This window comes from Puma concolor, chromosome E1 (assembly GCF_028749965.1).
Source record: "Puma concolor isolate L17-30 chromosome E1, mPumCon1.1.hap2, whole genome shotgun sequence".
Lineage (NCBI taxonomy): Eukaryota > Metazoa > Chordata > Mammalia > Carnivora > Felidae > Puma > Puma concolor.
In genome coordinates, this window is record NC_141680.1 from 63,087,079 (window position 1) to 63,107,349 (window position 20,271).

The window sequence follows — 20,271 nt, forward strand, 5'->3', positions numbered from 1 at the left end:
CCCCTGTCTCTCTCTGGTTGCTGAGGATGCGCAGGGCCAGCCAGGTCCGGCCAGTGGGGGGCCCCGGTGGTGCCTCTAGCCACCAGTCCCTCCACAGGTGGCGTCCAGCGTCCCTGCCTGGACCACCCACTGCTCCTCGGTAGCATCTCACTCCGGCCAGGGCTGGGGGCAAATGGTGGCCACAAGGGAGACAGGGGCACAGGGCGGGGACGTTCCATAGTCATTGTCCCTGAGTGTCTGGGGGACACGGGGGAAGGACAGGACCTCAGCAGCAGAGAGGCTGGTCGGTGCCTGGGCTGGGGGCCTCCCGGAACAAGGGCAGGAGGCATGGGCACGAGGGACCACAGGGACCAAGGCGGGCGGGACCTGCTGGACCCTGCAGGGAGGAGGGAGCAGACTCAAAGAGGGAGGTAAGAGGCTCCTGCCAGGGGGAAGAGGGGAAGAGTTCCAATCCTGACTCGATTGTGTCCCCCTCAACCCCTGCCGGAGCCCCTACCCCCAGGGCTCCACCGCTCAGGAAGGACAGAGCAACAGAGCCCCCAGGGCCGTCCATGGGGTGGAGGGCAGGTGCGGTGGAGCCAGGGGGCTGCACAAGGGCCTGAGGGCAGCAGGTGGGGGAGGGGGGAGCCTAACTCCGCCCCGTCTCAGCAAGGGGGTGGGGTGCAGGAGAAGGGGATGGGACGTTCCAGCTCCTCCAGGGGCCGTCAGAGGGGCTTCAGGCACCCACTTCCCAGACAGGAGATAAGTCTGGAGAGGTCCCGTGGTTGAATCCAGCCAGGCTCCACCTGGCTTGCTCTCTGCTGCTTCCTTCCCCAAATGGACCCGATCCTCAGGCACATCTGCGGAGCCACCCCACTGGCCTCGGGAGTGAATGTTCTGGCAGCTGTACCAACCCCCAGACGCCCCTGCCCCCAGACACCCCCGCCCGCAGACACCCCCATCCACAGACACCCCATCCTGACACCCCACCCGCAGACGCCCCCCATAGAAGCCCCACCCACAGACACTCCCATCCACAGACACCCTCGGCCAGACACCCCCACCCCAGACACCCCTGGTCCACAGACACCCTCAATCCCTAGATGCCCCCCCTGTAGATACTCCCACACCCAGACACCCCCCACAGACATCACCACCCAAAGATATCCCGGGCCCACAGACACCCCCAAACCATAAACACCTCCAACCTCCCCCAGACACTCCCAACCCCCACATACCCCCAAACTCCCCCCAGACACCTCCAATCCAGATACCCCAACCCCCCCATACCCCCTACCTCCCCTCACATGCCCTCAACCCCCCAGACACCCCTAAGCTCCCTCCATATGCTCCCAACCCCTGAGAAACCCCCAACGTCCCCCAGACACGCCCAACCCAGGTACCCCCACCCCCCCACAGACACCCCATCCCACACACCCACCCTCGGCCCCCATGCCCAGCAGCCCGCCGGGCAGGGACCGTGGGTGAGTCTTGCCAGGCTGGGCTGGGTCTGGGCTCTGCAGCCTGTTTTGACCTCTGTTCCCAGCCAAGCGGTTAATGTGTTTACTTTTCCGGGAGCCTGAACAGACCCAGGTAAGGCCCTGGGGAGCAGGAGGGGGTGGGGGGGGTGGGAGGGAAGCGGTTGGAAACCCCTGGCCTTGGGCTGGCTGGGTGCCGGTCCGACTGACCTCACCCACCCTGGAGTAGGGGAGTAAGGGAAGGTGTGGTTGCAGGTGTAGAGTGGGGGTGAACACACGCTGTCGCGGCTGTGCCACCATGTCCCTGTGGAGGGCAGGAGGCCGGTTCTGCCTGGACGTCGGTCACGTGACCTGGCTTTCTTCAGCCGACCTGGCCTGTTCTGGCCCCGCTCCCGCCCATGGGGCGGGCGGCTCGGCCTGGACTCCAGCGGTCGGTTCCTAGGGCTCGCGAATGGGGGACCCGTGTGGCTCCATCAACAACGTGGCACCCGAGGGCTGGCCCCACGTAGGAGCAGGCGGCCCTTCCTCCACTCCTGTGTGGCCACTGTTCTCAGACGGCTCTCCCAGGCTTCCAGTGTCAGTTTTGGAGATAGTGGCAGGACTGGTCTCCCATCCTCTGTCTGGACACCCAAGAAAGGTGGCGCGTATCCCCAGTAGCCGCAGAGGGCTGGGCGGGTGGTGGGGACAGCCCTGGGGGCCCCTCGGAGCCGAAGCCGTGACTCGAAACTCTGGGAACTGGAGTCCAGGAGCCGGCGGAGGGGCACATGGGGGCACTTGTCAGACCGTGGGGGGGGGGGGGGGGGAGGCGGGGCCAGGAACAGATGAGGTCACCAGGGAATACCCAGTGCTGGGCAGTCCCGTGAGGCCCCCTCACAGGGATGGGTACACTCCCCCTGGCCCTCCACTCCCTTCCTTTCAGAAGAGGGTAGCCCCAGTCGTCAGGCTGGCCCAGGGCTGCCGAAGGGGAGCGGGCACTGGAGCCAGGTCTGGGGTGGGTGCCCTGGGCCGTCTCTGCCCCTCCCCTGCACCTCAGAATTACAGCTGTTCCTTCCCTGCTGTGCACAGGGCACCTTTCAGGTGGAATGAAGCCTCGAGGGAAGGGGACTCGGGGGAGGGGGGCTCAGAGGCCAAACCTGAAGGGGCCCGTGGGGCTGTGTGCAGAATGGAGCCTGGCCACTCGAGACCCTCCCAGTGCTGGGCACCCCAACGGAGCCTTCCTGAAGGCTAAGCGTTTAGAAGCAGGGAGGCTCCCTGTTACGGGAAGAACCTCAGAGTCCCCAGAGGTGGGGCCAAGCGGTTCGTGTCTGGAAGGTTCCTGGCCCTCCCTTGCGGGACTGCTCCAGATGAAGCCCTGGGGAGAGACTTCTTTCCGTCTCCTCTGATTGTCAGCCACCCGGTACCCGCCCCCCCCCCAAGAACCCCATCTGCCCCACCGCCCCACCATCTCCCATCACTCTACCACTCTTCCTTTCCTCTTCCAGCTACTCCCAGCCCTGGGATGCTCTGCAGGGGGTGGGGGAGGGGCTGGAAGGCTGGTGCCGGATGAGCCGGCCCTCTGTGCCCAGCGGTGCCCACCTCAGCTCTGGGCACCATGCCTGAGGGGCTCTGAGTCTGGGGAATGTCCTCTCCTGAAGGCTCCTGTGGGACCACGGTGTCCCTGGCTGACCGCCCCCAACTCTTCTACCTAGCTGGGACCTAGCTGGACCTCACTGGACCTTCGAGGCCCCTTCCCTTCTTTGGTGGTAGGGGCGGGGGAAAGGGCCGAATCCCAGGCACTCCCTCTGATCACTGGGGCAACTGTGGGGTCCTCCCAGGTCTTGGAGCTCAGAGGAAAGGCAGCTCTGCACTTAGGGAGGCTGGCAGAGGGCAGAGAGACCCCAGCCACCTGGGCCTGTCTTTCCCTGTTAGCCGCGCTGCGCTCTTCAGTCTTGGGGTGGGGGCGGGGGGCGGAGGGTCGGGGGCTGAGGACTGCAAGGTTCCCACCCAGGAGGAATCTTCAGTCCCCAGGGTGGGGGATGCCAGCCCCCAAGTCCTGTGAAGATGGGGAGGCATCTGGGTGGCGGTAAGAGGGACCCTGAGCTGGGCAGGGTGTGTGTCTAAATAACCCGAGGCCAGGAAGCCGGTGCCCCACTGCCGGGAGCAGGAAGTGCCACCACAGGTGAGGGGGCTCCTTCCTGCAGCCCCACCCCCACACCAGCGCTTCCACCTCCAGCCTGTGGGGGGAGCACCGGCAGGAGCAGGTGACTGGAGGCTGCCACCTGAGGCTGGGCTGGACTGTGAGATGGGGGTCGCCTTCCCCCACCAAGTGCCCCTACGGACGGACACCCAGGATCTAGGTGTCATCTGGGAGGCCCAGGCCCTGTGCCCGGGCTGGAGGCTTGGGCTCTGCTCACCTTTTCCCTATGTGTGCATGTTTACACGAGAGTTCTTTAGTATTTTGGGGTGAGGGTGGTTGGGCCCTAAACAGGGGTTGGGGGCCAGGCCCAGCCCAGCCTCTCTGAGTGCCAGGGTTCTTTCCACAGGGAGTGGGTGGGGTGTGGTCTGCAGCATGCAGAAGAGAAAGCAGGAGGCCTTGGTGGCCGAGGCATCTCCGACGGGGCAGTCGGATGGACTCAGCCATCTGCCCACGTACCTCAACCACCATAGCAAGGCCCCGGGAGGGGGTAACCGTCCACTCCGCCCCCCCATCCCCCGCCCAGCCCACACTCGCCAGTGCCTCGCCACCTCCCCTGGTCCCAGGAGACCTGGAGTGTCATTTCAAAGTCGGCTGGGTGGAAAGTATTCCTGCGGTCCCTGCTGGGTGGCCGCCACCAACGGCCACACTCCTTGGCCCCTCCTCAAACTTGAGCTCTCTCCAAGTGACAGCTAAGAATAATGGGGCCTTGAAGCACCTTTCTTGGGACCAGCCGGCGCGGGGATGGGGAGCGCCGGGACGGCGTCCCACCCCACCGGGTGGCGATCCTGGACGCCCCAGGGGAGGGGCGCGGCTTTATCCGGCTTCGCAGGGCGCGGAGCCACCCGGGGAAGCGGAAGTTCAGGGAGGTCGACTGCCTGGTCGGCGATGACCCAGGCAGCGCGGGGGGCGCGGCCCGCGAGGAAGCGGAGGTTTGGATGGGGCGGAGATTCCGGGGGGTGGGGGGGGGGAACTGGGGAGGGAGGCCTGTGCGCCCCGGAGCTGAGCGGGGAGGAGGGGGGGGAATGGCACAGGGTCAGGGGTGCCGCCTCCGGGGTGGGAGGGCGAGACCTGGGGGCCCGCCCGCGGGCGCGGGGGGAGCGGGACCGGCCCGGCGAGAAGGCGCATCTCCCTCCCGGCCGGGGTCCGCCCGGGGCGGGGGTGGGGTCGTCCCTCAGCCCGGCGACAGCTCGGGCGCCGTCGGGAGCTGAGGGCGCCCCTCCCGCGCGGCGCGGGGTCCGGGCGGGGCGGGCAGGGGCGGCGCCAGGCGGCGGTGACGCGCGGGGGACGTGCGGCGCGAGCGGCCGGAGCTCCGAGTCCCCCCGGCAAGGCGGCCAGAGGCGCGCGGCGGCCGAGCGGCGGCAGGTAGGCGCGGCGCAGATGCTCGGCGGGGCGGGGCGGGGCCGGGACCCTCGGCCGAGTCGGCGCTCCCGCCCCTCGCCCCTTCCCCTCCGGGCCTCGGGCGGCCGCCACCGAGGGGCTCCGGGGAACCAGCCGCGCCCCCACCGCGCCCTCGGACCGGCCCCCCCGTGCGCCCCCTGCGTTGGGCGGCCCTGGGGCGGGGGGCAGTGCTGGGCTCTGTCCCGGAGGCGGGTGCGCGGGGCGGCCGAGCGGGGTCGCGGGTGCGAAGAGCTCGGTCCACGGCGGCGGGCGGTATTTGGTGGGGCTGCCGCCGGCCCGGGCCCCCTCCCGAGGGCGCGGGGAGCACGTGCGCTCTGGCCGCTGCGCTGGGCGGTGGTGGTGGTGGTGGTGGTGCCGTGGCCCCGCGGGCCTCTGTCTCACCTCCTCGCGCCTCTCCCTGCGCCCCAACACTCGCCTCGCCGTCTGGCACCCGCCCTCGGTCGACGACTCCCAGGCCAGGCCCGGGGCAAAAAGGTGGGGAGCCCGTTCTGAGAATCAGGCTGGACTCCCCTGTTCGCCTCTACCGCCTCCCAGACCTCTACCCCCTGGGAAAACCAGCGGGGCCTCAGTCTATTTATCTGAAAGGTGGGTTGACAACATACCTGCCTGGATGCTGGACCAGGCCAGTGGACGGCAGGCTGTGAGTGGAAGAGAAGCAGTCAGGTCACGGTCACTGGGGGTGCCTGGCCTCTAGATGAGGGACAAAGGGGCAGCCCGGAGGCCAGAGTGCTTTTCCATCCCAGAGGCCCTGAGCTGCACGTCCAGAAGTGCACAGTGGGTGTGAGAGGGAGACAGACACAGGAGCGTGCCCTCGAGGTTGGACCGGGCCTCTGTGGGTGGGCCGTGACGGAGGAGTTGTTCCCACGGCAGGAGGCCCGCCCCCAGAAGGGGCACAGGTGGGGTGGAACCTTCCTGCCCAGAGGCCTGTGGTGTGGACAGGACCTGGGGTGAGCAATGGGAGGCCTGGCCCCAGGGCAAGCTCTCTAATGAGTCGGTGTGACCTTGGGCAGGGCCTGGTACCCAGGAGGCAACCTGGCTCGGACTCCAGCTGCAGCCTCGGTCTGGAGGGGCAGCAACAAAAGGGGGTCTGTGCTCTTCAGGACAGTGGCCAGGGAGTGTGTGTAAAGGGGGTGGGGGTGGGGGGCTGTGCTGTCTTCTGTGCCAGGCCCCTTTGCTCTAGGGTGGGTCCAGCAGTGACCTGGCCGGTGCCACTCTGAGGTTAGGAGTCCAGCAGGGTGCCCCAAGGGCCCAGGGCTGGAAGACTGTCTCACAGAGCAATCAATCCATCCGAGGCACCTCTGGGTCAGGCCTCAGGTGCGCTGGGCCAGGACAAGCGTGGGACAGGAGTGGAGAGGCCTGAGTATCCTCACCGTGCCGCCCCGGCAAGGACAGACCTCCCGGCCTCAGTCCCCATCTGTGAAATGGGCGGGGTGGGGTGGCCTTCAGGGAGAGTTCTCAGTCCACTTTCACAGCCGGTCACAGCGCCCACATGGCCGGGCCCCTGCCGAGGCAAACCGAAGCCGGTCCCGCCCCGGGGGGAGCCGCGGGAGGGGCCACAGGATCTCCTTCCGCGCCGGCGCTCACTAGCGCCCTGTGCGGTTCTGGGGTTCCCTGACCCCAGCGGCCCGGGCGCTGGCCTATACGGTAGCAGACTAGCAGACGGGGAGAGCGCCTACTCCAGGCAATACGGCGGCGGCTCCTCCCTTGGCGTGGTCACGTCCCCCACGTCCCTCGGCCCAGCGAGAGAGCGGGGTGGCAAGGCGGAGCTTGCTCCCTTCCCACACCCCTCCCTGTCTCTACCCTGCTGGTGACCGCCCAGCCCCACCAAGGTCGGCCCGACCCCCACCTGCCACCAGGCCCAATAGGGTGGCGATGGGAGGGGCCCCTCCTGGTTACTGAGGTTGGCTTGGCCGTGCAGAGCCCTTCTTGGCCTTAGCCTTAAAACACTAGCTTTGGGGGGCGGGGTGGGGGTGGGGGCTACAGGGAGTCGAGCAGTGGGACAAGATGGCCATGTGATGGGCAGGCTGGGCAGGGTTCAGGACTAGAGGGGGTTGCTTTGAGCCTGCTCCAGCCACCACTCTGAGCCCTCCAGACCAGGGGGCTCTGACAGGATGAGCCCAAAACCATACACAGGACCACAGCCCACAGCCCCCTCCTTGTCACATGAGGCATGATGTTGGAGAGGGGCTGGCCCCAGGGCAGGGTGTTTTCACACCACTGGCCTCTGCAAGATGTGAGAGCTTTGGGAGCGCCCTGGGGGACTTCGTGATCAGTGGATGTGGTGTGGAGGGCCCAGGCTGGCTTAGCACGCTTGGGTCATGCCTGGGGCAGACCTTCACCCAGTGCTCAGGGCCCATCTCCCCAGAAAAAGCCCCAGACACCTCCCTCCAGTCAACAGCTCTGCCCACAGGTGGGGGCAGGGCGGAGGTGGGCATCTGGGGTCCTGTGTCAGCCCTGGGAAGCAGACAAGCACCCAGACCAGTGTTGCTTTCTGAGCGCTGGGTGGATGGAGGCATCCGGATGTGATGTTACCTATTTGCACAACAGGGACAGCGGGGAAAGGAAGCTAGGGAGCCTGGGAGGCTCTCCCTCCTCCTGAAGGTATGGCACTCTTCTGTCAACCACCCCCTATGCTTCAGGGACCTTGGGGCTCAACTGAAGCCAGGTGCAAGCCACAACGGGACTGTTTCTTTGGTGCCCAGGCGCGTGTCCCAGGCGTCCTGGTGCAGGAAGATCCCAGGACGGAATGCAATTGCTCCTCTCCTGCCCCGCCCGCCTGGAGCTGGTCTTTGAGGACTGGAAGTCTGGCTAGTTAACTAGCCAATCTCCCCAGAAGGCGAACCTACAGGCTCTAGAGTTGGAGGCCACCACAGCGAACCTCAGGGACACGGCCTGCCCTGGAAGCGCACGGGCCAGAGACCCAGGATCCAAGGTGGGTGAGAGAACCACCTACAGAAGCCTAATGGGGAGTGTGGCCGGGCGCACTGGGGACGGCAGCGGGTCTGCAGGCTGGAGTGGAGCAGCAGAAGGGGTTCTGGAAGTGGGAGAAGCTGAGATGTGGGGGTGGTCAAGGCCAGGCTGTTTGTGTGTGTCTGCCCCAGCCCTCCAGGTGGAGGTGCCCAGGTGAGTACAGGTGGAGAAGGGGGTGATGCTGGAGCACACACCTGGCAGGAGACCAGGCTGGCTCAGGGGCTGGGGTCTGGAGTCCTGACCCACTGGGATGCCGGCCAGCCAGTGGACCCCTGCGGGAGAAGCTGGCAGGAGGCCTGGCTTTGGGAGCTCAGATGTGTGGTCTACGGGGACGGGCTGTTCAAGCGACCCCCGTGCATACTCTTCTCTGGGCCTTCCTCTGCTCAGCTCCCAGCCGCCTGAAGCTGTGGGACCTTTTCGGGAATTGGGGGGGCAGCTCCTGAAGCCTCACCTGACCCAGGAGCGGACACACATGCCCCACCGGGGAGATCAGCTTTCTGAGGTCCAGAGGGCGGGTTATTTCTGGGCCGGGGACGTGGTTCGCATGCTTCCCTGGGAGGGTAAATGTCATCACAAGTCCAGCTGGCTGGTGTGTGCCCACAGATGTGCTGGCACCGCCTCTCCTGGCACACTGCAGTGAGGGTCCCCGACCAGTCCCCCCAAGGGGGCCTCCATTCCAGGCCCTCCTCCCCCCATGGGTTGACAAGACCCATTTTGCTCTTAGAAATCCCAGCCCCTTCTCGACCTGGACGCCCTACTGAGCAAAACCCCTTTGCTCCAAACTGAGGCCCCACCAATTCCCTTCCCTGCTTGCCCACCACCACCGCCCACTGGCAAATTGAGATCTTGCTGAGAAACTTCACTTTGAAGCCTGGCTGATGTGGGCAATGAATAGGGGGTCATTTTAGTGTGGTTGGCACCCTAGGCTGGGGGGTCAGCTGGGAGGAAAGTGTCTGAAGTCTCTAGGGGTGGGTGGGAGAGATGGCCATGCTCCCCACGTAAGCCTCCCGTGGCAGCCACTTGGCCCACACTGGTCTTAAAGCGTGCTAAATCCTCCTGGCACCTAAGCCTTGGCACCCCTGCTCCCCTCACCCTCCTGGATGCTAGTTCAGGGGACGCCCCATGTCCCACAGGTGGCCAGCGTCGGTCTCCTGAGGACCAAGGGAACCTCCAGGGAGGGCCCAGCCCTGGCGGGCAGCAGCTCAGCAAAAAAAAGGCCATCTAAGGTTGGGGCGCGTGTTCCTCTGGCGAGCGCCAGGCGCGACTAGTACAACCAAGATCTCAGAGGGAGGCCCCGTATTCTGGAACTTTGGGTATACAGACTTGAGCTGCTCCTAACTTTTGGCGTCAGACATCCCTCTTTGGCCTTTGCATGGCCCACTTGGTCTATTTTTAAAAATCAACGAATGCCCATAAGCCCACAACCCCAAACAAGCCAGGATTCTGGGGATGACCAGCTCCTCTGGGCCCCCGTGACCGCCATCGCTGTCCTTTGTCCTGGGGCTGTTTGTGCTTTCTGCCTTAAACAGTGGCGTTAAATTGTAACACATTCCTAAAGTGCATTTTTTCCGTCTTTTAATTAAGTTCTCCTGCTGCGTGTACCTCAGGGATCTTTTAAGCCAAGGACAGTGATGAATAGCCGGGGCCTGCGGTTTTGGCTGTGGGATGTGTGTGCCCCTCCGGCCGGTCCTCAGCACATGGCTGCAAGGTCTGAGACAGGGTATCCGGTGGGGAGAACCCAGGGCTGGGGCCAGACTTTCCTGGCAGAGGCCGGTCCCAGGTTCCAGGTATGCCTTAGATACGCAAGAGGGCCAGCTGGGGTGCCGTGCAGGCCATGGGCCTGGAGGCTTCCCTGGTCTGGGTGCCCCTGTGCCCCTCTTAGCCTCAGGAACTCCCTGCAGCTCGCTCTTAGGCCCAGGAGGCTTCTGAGCACTCGGGGCAGGGTGGGTGGGCCTAAAGGGCACGGGGTCCAGGAGCCCAGAGAGAAGAAAGGTTCTCTTGGGTCTCCCAGAAGCGGTGCTGGTGGCAGTGAAGCCTGGCCCAGCTGGCAGCCAAGGCAAGCACTGGAGTGGACCTCTGGCCCAGCCCCGGGTGGGGGCCCAGGCCGCGCTCTGCTCCAGTGGGCTGTGTCAGCCCTGTCATCAGCCTGGTGGCCAGCTGGCTCCTGGGGGGTCTGGTCATCCAACAGTGGTGTTCTTGAACAGCAGCTACTGCTGGGAATCACCCGGAAAGCCCTTGAAAAACACCCCCCAACACAGGCCACACCCTTGGGTCAGAGCCTCAGTACCCCCCAGACCACTGAATCAGGATCCCAGGGAGCACCTGTGGCCCGGATGCTGGGGGCAGGGAGAAGGGTTATTCTTCCCACGGCTTCTCCCCCACAACGCTGACCCTGTGCTCACACAGGCCAGGCACAGAGGCCCTTGTCCTCACTCCAAAGTCCTGTCCCAGGTTCCATGTATGCCTCGCACACAGAAATGGGCCCCCCAGGGGGCTCTGCAAGGTCAAGGATGAGGTTGGAAAGGGGATGGTGTGGAGCCAGGTGGCTGACACAGGGGCTGTGAGATCTGGTTGGGACACTCCTGGGCATCAGTGTAGGTGGGGCATTTATACCACGCAACTGGCAAACTCCCCCTTGGGGCTTCTGTCCTCCAGAGCTAGTCTTTGGCCGCTGGCAGGAGAGGAGAGGGCTGCGGTCCGGGCAGCACCTGCACTGAGGAGACACTCTCCTGGGACCAGCCTCTGTCTGGTGAGCTGGGGGGGGAGGGGAGGGGGCGAAGGCACCAGCCTCATTCCTGGCATCAGGTGGAGGCGGGGGGCTTCAGTTGGACATCTGGCCCCGGCACTCCCAGTTCCTGTGCCTCAATGGGGCTAAGCTCTGGGCTTGAGAGAGGTCTGAGGGTTTGCCCCAGTAGGCTGCATGGAAGCCACACCCCTGCCCACCCATCCCTCCCTTCAGCCCTGCTGGCTGCCCCTGGGGTCTCCTCTTCCTTGATCAGCAGAGGCCCCCAGCCTCTCCTGGAACAGCCTTGGATAACTGCTGGGTCTGGGGAGTCGGCACCAGCACAGTGAGCGAGGGGAGCGGGGCATCCGCGGGCCTGAGGACACGGATTAGGGATTAGGTGACCTCTTGCTTCCTCAGTGGTACTGCCCGATGGCCTCTGCTGGTGACCCCCAGTCCCGCCTGCACAGCAAAGCCTGTGAGCCTCAGCCCCTCTTGGTCAGGCTCTCACTTGGGAGCCCCATTCCCCGGGTCGGGGGTGGGGGTGCACGGCTGGCCACACCTAGATTATTAGGTCTCAAGGGACACCACCCCAGGTCCCCTCTCACAGGACCCACCTGCAGCGGGGGGTGGGAAGTGCGGGCTGCTCCCCCAACAGGGTCAGGCGAGAGGACACACTGGGCTGACTTCCCCGCTGGGGTCTGTCCTCCTCAGGAGGAAACCTGAGACCTTGCTGAGCCCAAAAAAGCCACTGCCCTTTAGAGCCAGCTGGGTGGGAGCGGGCCAGGCCTGAGCGGGGGGAGGGAGCATGGCAGCAGCTGCCGCTCAGCCCAGACCCTCCGGCCTGGGGCCAAGTGCAGGTGAGGCCCCAGGTGAGGGCTGGAGGCGGGGCTCTCAGGTAGCACAGGGGCTGACCCAGCCAGACAACCCAGGCAGCCTGCCTTCCTTCCTCAGGGACGCACAACCTGTCCTCCTGGCCATGGGCGGCGCCGTGGTTGACGAGGGTCCCACCGGCATCAAGGCCCCTGATGGGGGCTGGGGCTGGGCCGTCCTCTTCGGCTGCTTCGTCATCACGGGCTTCTCCTACGCCTTCCCCAAGGCGGTCAGCGTCTTCTTCAAGGAGCTCATGCGTGAGTTTGGGATCGGCTACAGTGACACGGCCTGGATCTCCTCCATCCTGCTGGCCATGCTGTACGGGACAGGTGAGGGGCTGTCACGCCCAGCGGTCACCTCTGGAGTTCACCGTGTTCAGTTCTGGTTAAGAGCTGCACACAAGCAAGAAGGCCTGGGGGTGGGAGATGGGCAGGGCCCAGGGGGGCCCCTTTCTGCCCCAAATCCGTGGCTCTCCATGGGGCCAAACCCAGCACAGGCCAAGTCTTTGTAAGACCTGTCCGACGACAGGCTGTACCTGCACTGTACGTGGCTGTACGTGGTCCCAGAGGACGAGGCTCTGGAATGGTCCTTTACGGACAGTTGGGTCTCGACGCCTAAACAGAGCAAACAGAAAAGAGACCGACCCGGGGGCATTCTGCTGCAAACCGTGCTTGGCTTGGGAAGGTGTCTGGGCACGACTCACATCCTGGGCACCTGGCCTGTCTGCTGAGCTGGGGCAGGGGGCACCAGGGAGGGAGAGTCCGGGCCCAGCTCTCTGCCCCCCACCCCCAGGCCCACTCTGCAGCGTGTGTGTGAACCGCTTTGGCTGCCGGCCCGTCATGCTCGCGGGTGGCCTCCTGGCATCCCTGGGCATGGTGGCTGCGTCCTTCTGCGGAAGCATCATCCAGCTCTACCTCACTACCGGGGTCATCACCGGTGAGTGGGGCCCAGCGGGGAGCGGGGCAGGCCACGGCATGCTCACTCCTCAGTGGCCAGATAACGGGCCGGGCGGCGCATCCAGAGCGAGGGGCCTCTTGGGAGGGGGCGGCAGTGGGTTGCCTCCCACCCCTGGCGCCAGTCTGTCCCTCGTTCCCCGTCTGTCTCTCCCAGCATGTTAGTTGGTGCAGGGGCTTTGAATGCACACCGGGTCCCCTCGCGTGGACACCCACAGACCCCACGTACAACTGTTCAGGCCGGGGCCTGTGTCTGGGCACACGGGGGACAGGGACAAGGGGCCAGGAGGACTGAGCTGACACCTTTCCCCGCCTGCCCCGCCCACAGGCTTGGGCTTGGCACTCAACTTCCAGCCCTCCCTCATCATGCTCAACCGCTATTTCAACAAGAGGCGCCCCATGGCCAATGGGCTGGCGGCCGCGGGCAGCCCTGTGTTCCTGTGCGCCCTGTCCCCACTGGGGCAGCTGCTGCAGGACCACTACGGCTGGCGGGGCGGCTTCCTCATCCTGGGGGGCCTCCTGCTCAACTGCTGCGTGTGCGCCGCGCTCATGAGGCCCCTGGAGGCATCCCGGCCGGGTTCGGGGCCCGGGCCCCAGCGGCCAGCCAGGCGGCTGCTGGACCTGAGTGTCTTCCGGGACCGTGGCTTTGTCATCTACGCCGTGGCCGCCTCCATCATGGTGCTGGGGCTCTTTGTGCCCCCCGTGTTCGTGGTGAGCTACGCCAAGGACCTGGGTGTGCCCGACACCCAGGCTGCCTTCCTGCTCACCGTCCTGGGCTTCATTGATATCTTCGCCCGGCCCGCCGCGGGCTTCATCACGGGGCTTAAGAAGGTGCGACCGTACTCCGTCTACCTCTTCAGCTTCTCTATGTTCTTCAACGGCTTCACGGACCTCACGGGGTCCACGGCCAGCGACTACGGTGGCCTGGTGGTCTTCTGCATCTTCTTCGGCATCTCTTACGGCATGGTGGGGGCCCTGCAGTTCGAGGTGCTCATGGCGATTGTGGGCACCCAGAAGTTCTCCAGTGCCATTGGCCTCGTGCTGCTGCTGGAAGCCATTGCCGTGCTCATTGGGCCCCCGTCGGGCGGTGAGTGGTGGGTCACAGCCTTCCTGGGGAGGGGGACCCACCATGGGAGGGCTCTTGGCTGCAGGGACACCTACCAATGTGGCCAGGCCACCCGTATTCCAGCAGGAGTGAACGCCAGCCATGCCCCCCTCCTGAGGACCTGCTTGGTCCACCACGGAGGGGGCCACGGGCCTAGACCAAAGGCGGGCACGTGCCCGAATCCTGAGGGTGGTGCTGTCCCTGCATGCAGGCCAGCTGAGGCCAGGTGGGGGGTCGGCTTTGGTCACTTTGGGCTTTCACCCTTTGCAAAGGCTGAGAAAATACCGGGGTGTAAACTTAAACGGTGTGGGCTAGGGTCTCTCCAGCTGACTCTGTAGGCCCGCACCCACAGGGGACCCCGTGAATTCCAGGGCTGTGCCTCGGGGGTCCTGGGGTCCTTCTGGGGCCTAGGCAGTTCCCGTGAAGGCCGTGGTCAAGAGGCCTCCACGGTGACAGGTGACAGGCAGTGTGACCAGATACCTCCGGGCACCCCAGACGAGGCTCCCACCCTGAACCTGCACGGCTCCAAACCCTCCTCCAAGCCTCTTGGTCTGTGCTGCCTGTGGTGAGGGAGAAGCCGGGACAGGGTGCCCCTGGGCTGCCCCAACAGCACAACGGTGCACAGGTAGCTGGTGACCGTGGGGGTGACCTTCAGCCCAGGCTGACGCTGTCTCCCCTTTGTAGGCAAGCTCCTGGACGCGACGCACGTCTACCAGTACGTGTTTCTCCTGGCAGGGGCCGAGGTGCTGGCCTCCTCCCTCGTGCTGGTGCTGGGCAACTTCTTCTGCATTAAGAAGAGGCCCGAGGTGGCTGTGGAGGAGGGGGAGCGCCACAAGCCCCCCGCGGACGTGAGGGTGGACTCTCGGGAGGTGGAACACTTCCTGAAAGCAGAGCCTGAGAAAAACGGGGAGGTGGTTCACACCCCAGAAACGAGCGTCTGAGCGGAGGAGGCCAGCAGGGGTGAGGGAACCGGACAGAGACTTCAAGGCTCGTGTTTATTTCACAAACAGGACCGGCTTGGGTGGGGCCGTCCGTGTGTCTCGGGGGGCTGGTGAGGTGGGGACCGTGTCATTCCAAAGCAGGTCTGTGGTAGAGCCAAGCCTCGAGGTTACAAGCCGTCTGCACCGGGACACAGCCTGCTGACCCCAGAGCAGCCTGGTGCCCACCGCTGTGCTCAGGGACCTAGAAACCCATGCTTCAGAGACAACACGACCGGGGTCAGGGGCGGAGCGGCACCGTCTCGGGAGAGACCCCCCTCCCCCACCCCATGTGGCTGGCTGCACCCTGTCCCGCCCCACCTCCACCACGGCGCTCTAGCCCGCCCCTCGCCGAGTGTTGGGGGACAAACCTCCCTTCCTCCGCTTCTGAAGGTCTGAAATAAACCCGCGTATGGGAGGAGCCACCTTGGAAGGAATGTCTTCAAAGAGCCGGGGTCTCATTCTACGAGGGGCAAGGGGTCTGACCGTTGGCTCCGAACTCACTTTTTCAACAGACAACCTGGTCATTTTTACAAAGTGGCTCTGGCCCTTGTGAGCTGGGTCGGCTTTCTAAGCGCTGCTGGCTCTGGACCCTGTGTCGCTGGAGCCCAGATGGCTCAGAGCATCCACCCAGGGGCCCCGTGGCTGGAAGGGGTCTGGCCGCACCCAGGAGCCCCTTTGAGGCGTGGGCACTTCAGCCGAGACATACGTGTGATTCGTGTTCACTATGTGTGTGTTTAAAGAAAATGATCTTCCTGCCTTCCATTTATTCACCCCTCGGTTGGCTGATCGTGGCCCTATGTGGCCAGCACCCAGGGTGGGCATCTGCTCCCGTCCTCCTGGTCCAGCCCTGCTCGGCCTCGCCCTGGGTACCTCACACCCACCTGCCCTCGTGGCCAGTGGTGGCCTGCGTGGCTGGGAGCCCGGTCAGAGGCCGCTGGGGCCGCCTCAGTAGGTGGTGCGTCGCGGGCGCTGGGGACGGCAGCGGGCACCCTGGCGGGCCGCGTGCAGCCGGAGAGACGCCACGTCCCTGCTCCTCTGCAATGAAAAGCAAGTGAAAGCTCACACCTTGTCCCGGCCAGAGATGTCCCCCCCGGGGGGCTGCTGCTCTCCCTCTTCCCTGTGCCCCTCGAGCTGTGTGAAGCCAGGCACCCCCCCTGCAGCACCTGCCCACAGCCCCGGGGCTCTGATGCCCATCCTGGTCTGCCCAGGCCCTGTGTGGGGGGCGGGGGCTGTGGCGATGCCAGCTGCCGCAGGGGTCAAGGCGGAGGCCCTCATCTACTGCCCTTGGCCCGTGTTCAGGTGAGCCAGGCAGGGCCCACTGGGCTGTTTGTACCCTCCCCCTTCTCGGCCGCAGGAGCTCCGTCTGGCTGCTGCTGGCCATGAAGAGCTGTTGTGGGCTTCCTGGACCTCGCGCTGCAGTCTCCCCAACCCTCACCCTAAACTGCTTCCCCAGCGCTGGCCAGGAGCAACTGAAGTGTGCGTTCTCACCCGTCTCCATGCCCGTGTCCTAAGGCTGGCCCAGCATGGGGCCCAGCGAACCCGCGAGTCCTGCCCTGGGGATACTTAACATTAAGCGATTCTGAGATGATCGCCCCAATCGAGGCATGATGCACACAGCTGGCCGGGGGGGCTGGGGTCCATGGGTAAGCCCGCGCACTCCAGGGTGAGCAAGGGTTCCTCTACCCTCCCCTTGGCCTAGGGAACGCGGGTCCACCTGTCCCCTTAGCCGGCACCTTGGTGGACACGTGAGGTGGACCCAAGGCCCCCTGCTGGGCACAGTCTCAACGTTTCCAACCCAGACCGGAGGCTGAGGCTCAAGGCCAGAGGAAGAGAGTGAGCAAGGAAGTCTTATCTGCCTAGTTTTCTGGTTCCAGGTGTTTCCGGCCAGGCCCAACATGGGAGACAGGAAACCTGGATGTCCTCAGGAAGCTGTGGCCACCCAGGGCTGAGCACTCCTCCCTCACACGAGTCAGGGAGAGCAGTCAGTGCTCGTGGGGCCATCCCTCACCCTCCAGCACCCCGTGGAGACTGCCCCATATGAAGTGAGGCAGGCGCCCGTGCCAAGCCCCCCCTCGGTGGGCCTTCTTGGCCCCTCCCTGGAAGGTACGCACATGTCACCCCAAATCACCCCAGACTGCTGCCCCTAGCCTGGCCGGACCTGGGTGGACCTGCCACATACAAACGCTGGGAAGAGCCTATGCGGAGAAGCCCCTGGTGCATGCGTGTGGGCCCTGAACTGGGGGTGCCCGATGGGGGGAGGTGGCACTTGCAGTGGCCCTGACGGACTGCCCAGTCCTTCCCAGCACCCAATCCATGGCCTCAAGGACGCACAACGTGGTGGACCCTTGTAACCCAACACACGGGTACACGGGAGGCAGCACCCAGGCTCTGGACACAGGAGGAGGACAAAGGGACGAAGGACAGGGTGTGGGGTTTCCAGGAGGGGCTCCAAACGGCTTTCAGCGGAGGCTCTGCACACACTCCTGAGTACTGAGCCTTGTGCCCCAGCCCAGCGGCTGGTCCCTGGGTCAGGAAGATGGGGACCACCAGGCGTCTTCCACTGCTGAGAGGCCAAGGAACAGGGCAGGCAGGCTCTGGGCAGAGGGCAGCGTGACGGCCCCTGTCTGCCCGCGGCCCCCTCCCAGCAGAACAGAGGAGGGCAGCTCGGGGCTGGTCTCCCTGCCACCTGGGCTGAGGGGAGCAACAAGGGGCCCGAATTTTGCTTTCCCAACGTTGGTGGCTGGGAAGTGGGGAGGGCCAAGGAAGAGCCCAGCCCTCTTCCGGAACCCGGTGGCCCACTGGGCTCAGCCAGAGTTGGCAGAAAGGGGAGGGCTGTGCTGGGTTACCGCACACTCGCGGGGAGCAGCTGGCTCCTCAGGCACACATAGGCCAACCCCACGCCTTCTTGTTTGGTGGGGTGTGGGGCTCACGGGGGCTGGAGGGCTTCAACAGTGCACGTGGGAAAGGGAGGTCAAGGCTGTGAGTTCAACAAATGGAGGGGCCCACCCTGGAGCTGCCTCCCAGGAACCATGTCCCCCTCGGCAGCCGTACGACCATGACAGGCCGGCTGCCTCCCCACAATGCTCAGGGCAGGTGACAGCGCTTCCTTTTGGCGCTGCCTGTGGGGCCATGGGGCTCAGGCACCTGCTCCACGAAGGTGCTCAGGCCGGGGGGAGAAGGGGCCCCCGAGCGCACCGGCACGTGTGTGCGCACGGCCTGCGCAGGCGCCGGCTCTGGAACCGCTGAAGTGGCAGCCCGCCCGGCCACCTGCTCCCGACCAGCTTATACCAACACCACCGACGGGCCGCGGGCAGGTCAGACACACAGCGCCCCTCTCAAACGGATGAAATAAAGACCATGTGGAGGGCGGGGGAGGGGGGAAAGTAGAAGTCATCATGGATTTATTATTTACACGGTGGTAGTACATAGATGCAGTGATCACACAAACGTGCCAAGTCAGAGACCGGCCACCGATACACAGGTTGATACAGACGTTGCAACTACGCGTCCTGCAGTCGTGACAGGGAATTAAACACCGGGAGGGCAGCAAGTGTGCACGGACGGACGGACGGACAGCCGCACAGCCACGGGCCCGGGGAGCTGGGCCCGCCTTTCGGATCGTCCGGCAATTTCAGGTGGAAGCCCAGATGCAGAGCGTGGGAAGGCTGTCCCTACCGGCGTCGGGCAGCACCCGGGGCGGGGGCTGTGCTGCTCACGCCCCGCCAGGGGCAGGCGTACCTCTGGAGAGGGTCCCCAGCCCACCCTGACCCGCCCGAGCTCGCACCGCACTCCCACCGCCCCGCTTGGCCCAGGCCCCGCGCCCCCAAACAGAACAGCCAGTTCAGGATTCACAAAGAAGCAAATGGCCGCACTCCGGCACTAGTGGCTGAGGGGGCAGGAAGGGAAAACAGAGACGGACACTTCTCCGGTCCACTTGCTGCCAGCGCCCTGGTTTCCACACAGAGCACTGTGCAGGGGGCGGCAGGAGGAGAGGCGGAAGTTCCCACAAACACCTATATTGCACCTTGTTTCCCACGACGGGGGCTCCGGGCTGCCACCTGGCGCCTCTGCCTGCGACAAGATGAGGGAGCATCCTGGCAAACCACCAGGAGCCCAGGGGCCCCGAGAGGTTCCTTCTGGCGAGACTCAGCCCCGCCCTGCTTCTTGACCCCCGTGGGGTTTGCTAGGTCCCAACAAAAGTCCCGGAAGGAAGTGCGTGACACCACACCCTCCTGGACACAGGTCGAGTCACCGGCTTCTTGGCACTTGAGGGTGGATTCCCTTGGGCCGAGGCCTCTGTGGGCAAACCCGGTGCCGGGCACACCGCCACGCCCTTGGTTCTGAGCACACAGATGTTAACACACGTTGAGGGCCAATCTACACTGATCACAGTTACAGTCCGTTCAGAACGTTTCCCAAATTCAAAGACACGGAGGCAACACCACCACCACAACGACCACACATGACCCCAACGGAGGGTCCGACGTCTCTCGCTCGAAATCCTCTCCTGAGGCACCAGCAACACGCCACGCAAAGCCTTGGCCTCTGAGATCTTCGGTGCTCGGCTTCCTTCTGGCCGCGTCCAGGGGGGTGAGGCGCAGCCTGGCTCCCTAACTGCTCCAAGGACCTCGTCGCACGGGCCTTCCGCTTCAGGTGGGGAAGGGACAGTGACAGCCAGCACCAGCGTAACGAGGCCACAAGACGCACAGCACACGGCACACACACGGACACGCACGGGGCACTTACACACACGTCTACACGGGACGGCACTTCTGACGAGAAAACCCCTCTCCACAGCGGACCCCACGACACACGGACCACAAAGCAGAGGACGGCGCCCGCGTTCTGCTCCCTGACGCGCTCTGCCTACGCGGAAGCTCCACGCCAGCCTCTGCTCCGGGGGCTCTTTAGAGGCAACATCTGTCTCAGGACCGCAGAAACAGACGAGAAAGGAACAATAAAAAGACAGGTTTCTTTACACAGATTTAAGCCAGTAATTTTTAGCAAAATGATACAAAACTGTCTTAACCAAGTAGAAGATCGGTGGTTACAGTAGGCTCGTCAGGGAGCAGGGCGCCGCCACCGCAGGGGGACTGAAAGGCTCTTGAGCGGGAGTCTGGTTCTCTCTGCAACTGTCTCTCACACTCTGCTTTTCTTCCCAGCCCGAGACGAGCGGGCCGCGTGGGAGGCCCTCGGTGCAGCCCCTGCGACGGCAGAGCTTTGCGGTCTGTCCGGGTTAGTTTGTGTTTTGTTTCCCCCACGGGCGTCGCTGGGCGGGCGGCCTGGAGAGCTCCCGGTGTTAACGTTTCGGTTCTAGACCGGGGGGCGCGTCACTAGTAAAGCCATTGTAACAGAGTAGACCAGCCATGCATTGTCTGCCCTTCACAGCGGAAAGGAGTTCTCATCGGTGCACCACAGACTGAAGACCACTGGAAGCCACCCGACCGGGAATCTGTCGGAGCCAAAGCACAGGAGAAGGTCAGCATGAGGCCAGAGGCACGGGGCCGGCCAGACTTGGGCACGACACAGCAGTGACGGCGAGGGGGGGACACGGACGCTGCCCGACCCTACTCTGGACGCCCGCGCCAGATGCCCAGCCACGCCGGAAGGTCCCTCTGCGGCCAGGACACGTGCTCA

At 64.8% G+C, this 20,271-nt stretch overlaps 2 protein-coding genes across 16 annotated transcripts in view; one reads left to right on the forward strand and one right to left on the reverse strand.

Annotated features, from left to right (window-relative positions):
* The first annotated feature begins 4,447 nt into the window (after nucleotides 1-4,447).
* SLC16A3 (solute carrier family 16 member 3) lies at nucleotides 4,448-15,400 on the forward strand. 8 transcript variants are annotated; one of them, XM_086688326.1, is made up of 8 exons: nucleotides 4,448-4,562; nucleotides 7,579-7,632; nucleotides 7,734-7,963; nucleotides 10,657-10,750; nucleotides 11,678-11,925; nucleotides 12,389-12,532; nucleotides 12,878-13,636; nucleotides 14,339-15,400. In XM_086688326.1, exons 5-8 carry the CDS (start codon nucleotides 11,703-11,705, stop codon nucleotides 14,593-14,595), a joined length of 1,383 nt encoding a protein of 460 aa, XP_086544452.1. In that variant the 5' UTR covers nucleotides 4,448-4,562; nucleotides 7,579-7,632; nucleotides 7,734-7,963; nucleotides 10,657-10,750; nucleotides 11,678-11,702; the 3' UTR covers nucleotides 14,596-15,400. The 8 variants fall into 8 exon arrangements, with proteins under 8 accessions (XP_086544452.1, XP_086544450.1, XP_086544453.1 ...); XM_086688324.1 differs by lacking the exon at nucleotides 4,448-4,562 and adding an exon at nucleotides 4,722-4,995; XM_086688325.1 differs by lacking the exon at nucleotides 4,448-4,562 and adding an exon at nucleotides 5,041-5,505.
* CSNK1D (casein kinase 1 delta) overlaps nucleotides 14,636-20,271 on the reverse strand; it is a 33,183-nt gene continuing 27,547 nt past the window's right edge. For 6 of the 8 annotated variants that reach the window (XM_086688316.1, XM_086688321.1, XM_086688322.1 and 3 more), the window contains one exon: nucleotides 18,007-20,086. Coding sequence is in view for 4 of the 8 variants with exons in the window: in XM_086688321.1 (XP_086544447.1) it covers nucleotides 20,036-20,086 (51 nt within the window). In the remaining 4 variants the exon portion in view is untranslated. Of the gene's footprint in view, nucleotides 14,850-15,515; nucleotides 15,670-18,006; nucleotides 20,087-20,271 lie in introns of those variants that run through there. The other 2 variants (XM_086688318.1, XM_086688317.1) reach the window with 1 other exon arrangement.

What these genes read in the sequence shown, in the direction of transcription:
- SLC16A3 (XM_086688326.1), top strand. Translation starts at nt 11,703, where the DNA reads ATGGGCGGCGCCGTGGTTGACGAGGGTCCCACCGGCATCAAGGCCCCT. An exon ending in GGCCATGCTGTACGGGACAG is followed by an intron (nt 11,926 to 12,388) that starts GTGAGGGGCTGT and finishes CCCCACCCCCAG; the next exon opens with GCCCACTCTGCAGCGTGTGT. An exon ending in CACTACCGGGGTCATCACCG is followed by an intron (nt 12,533 to 12,877) that starts GTGAGTGGGGCC and finishes CCCCGCCCACAG; the next exon opens with GCTTGGGCTTGGCACTCAAC.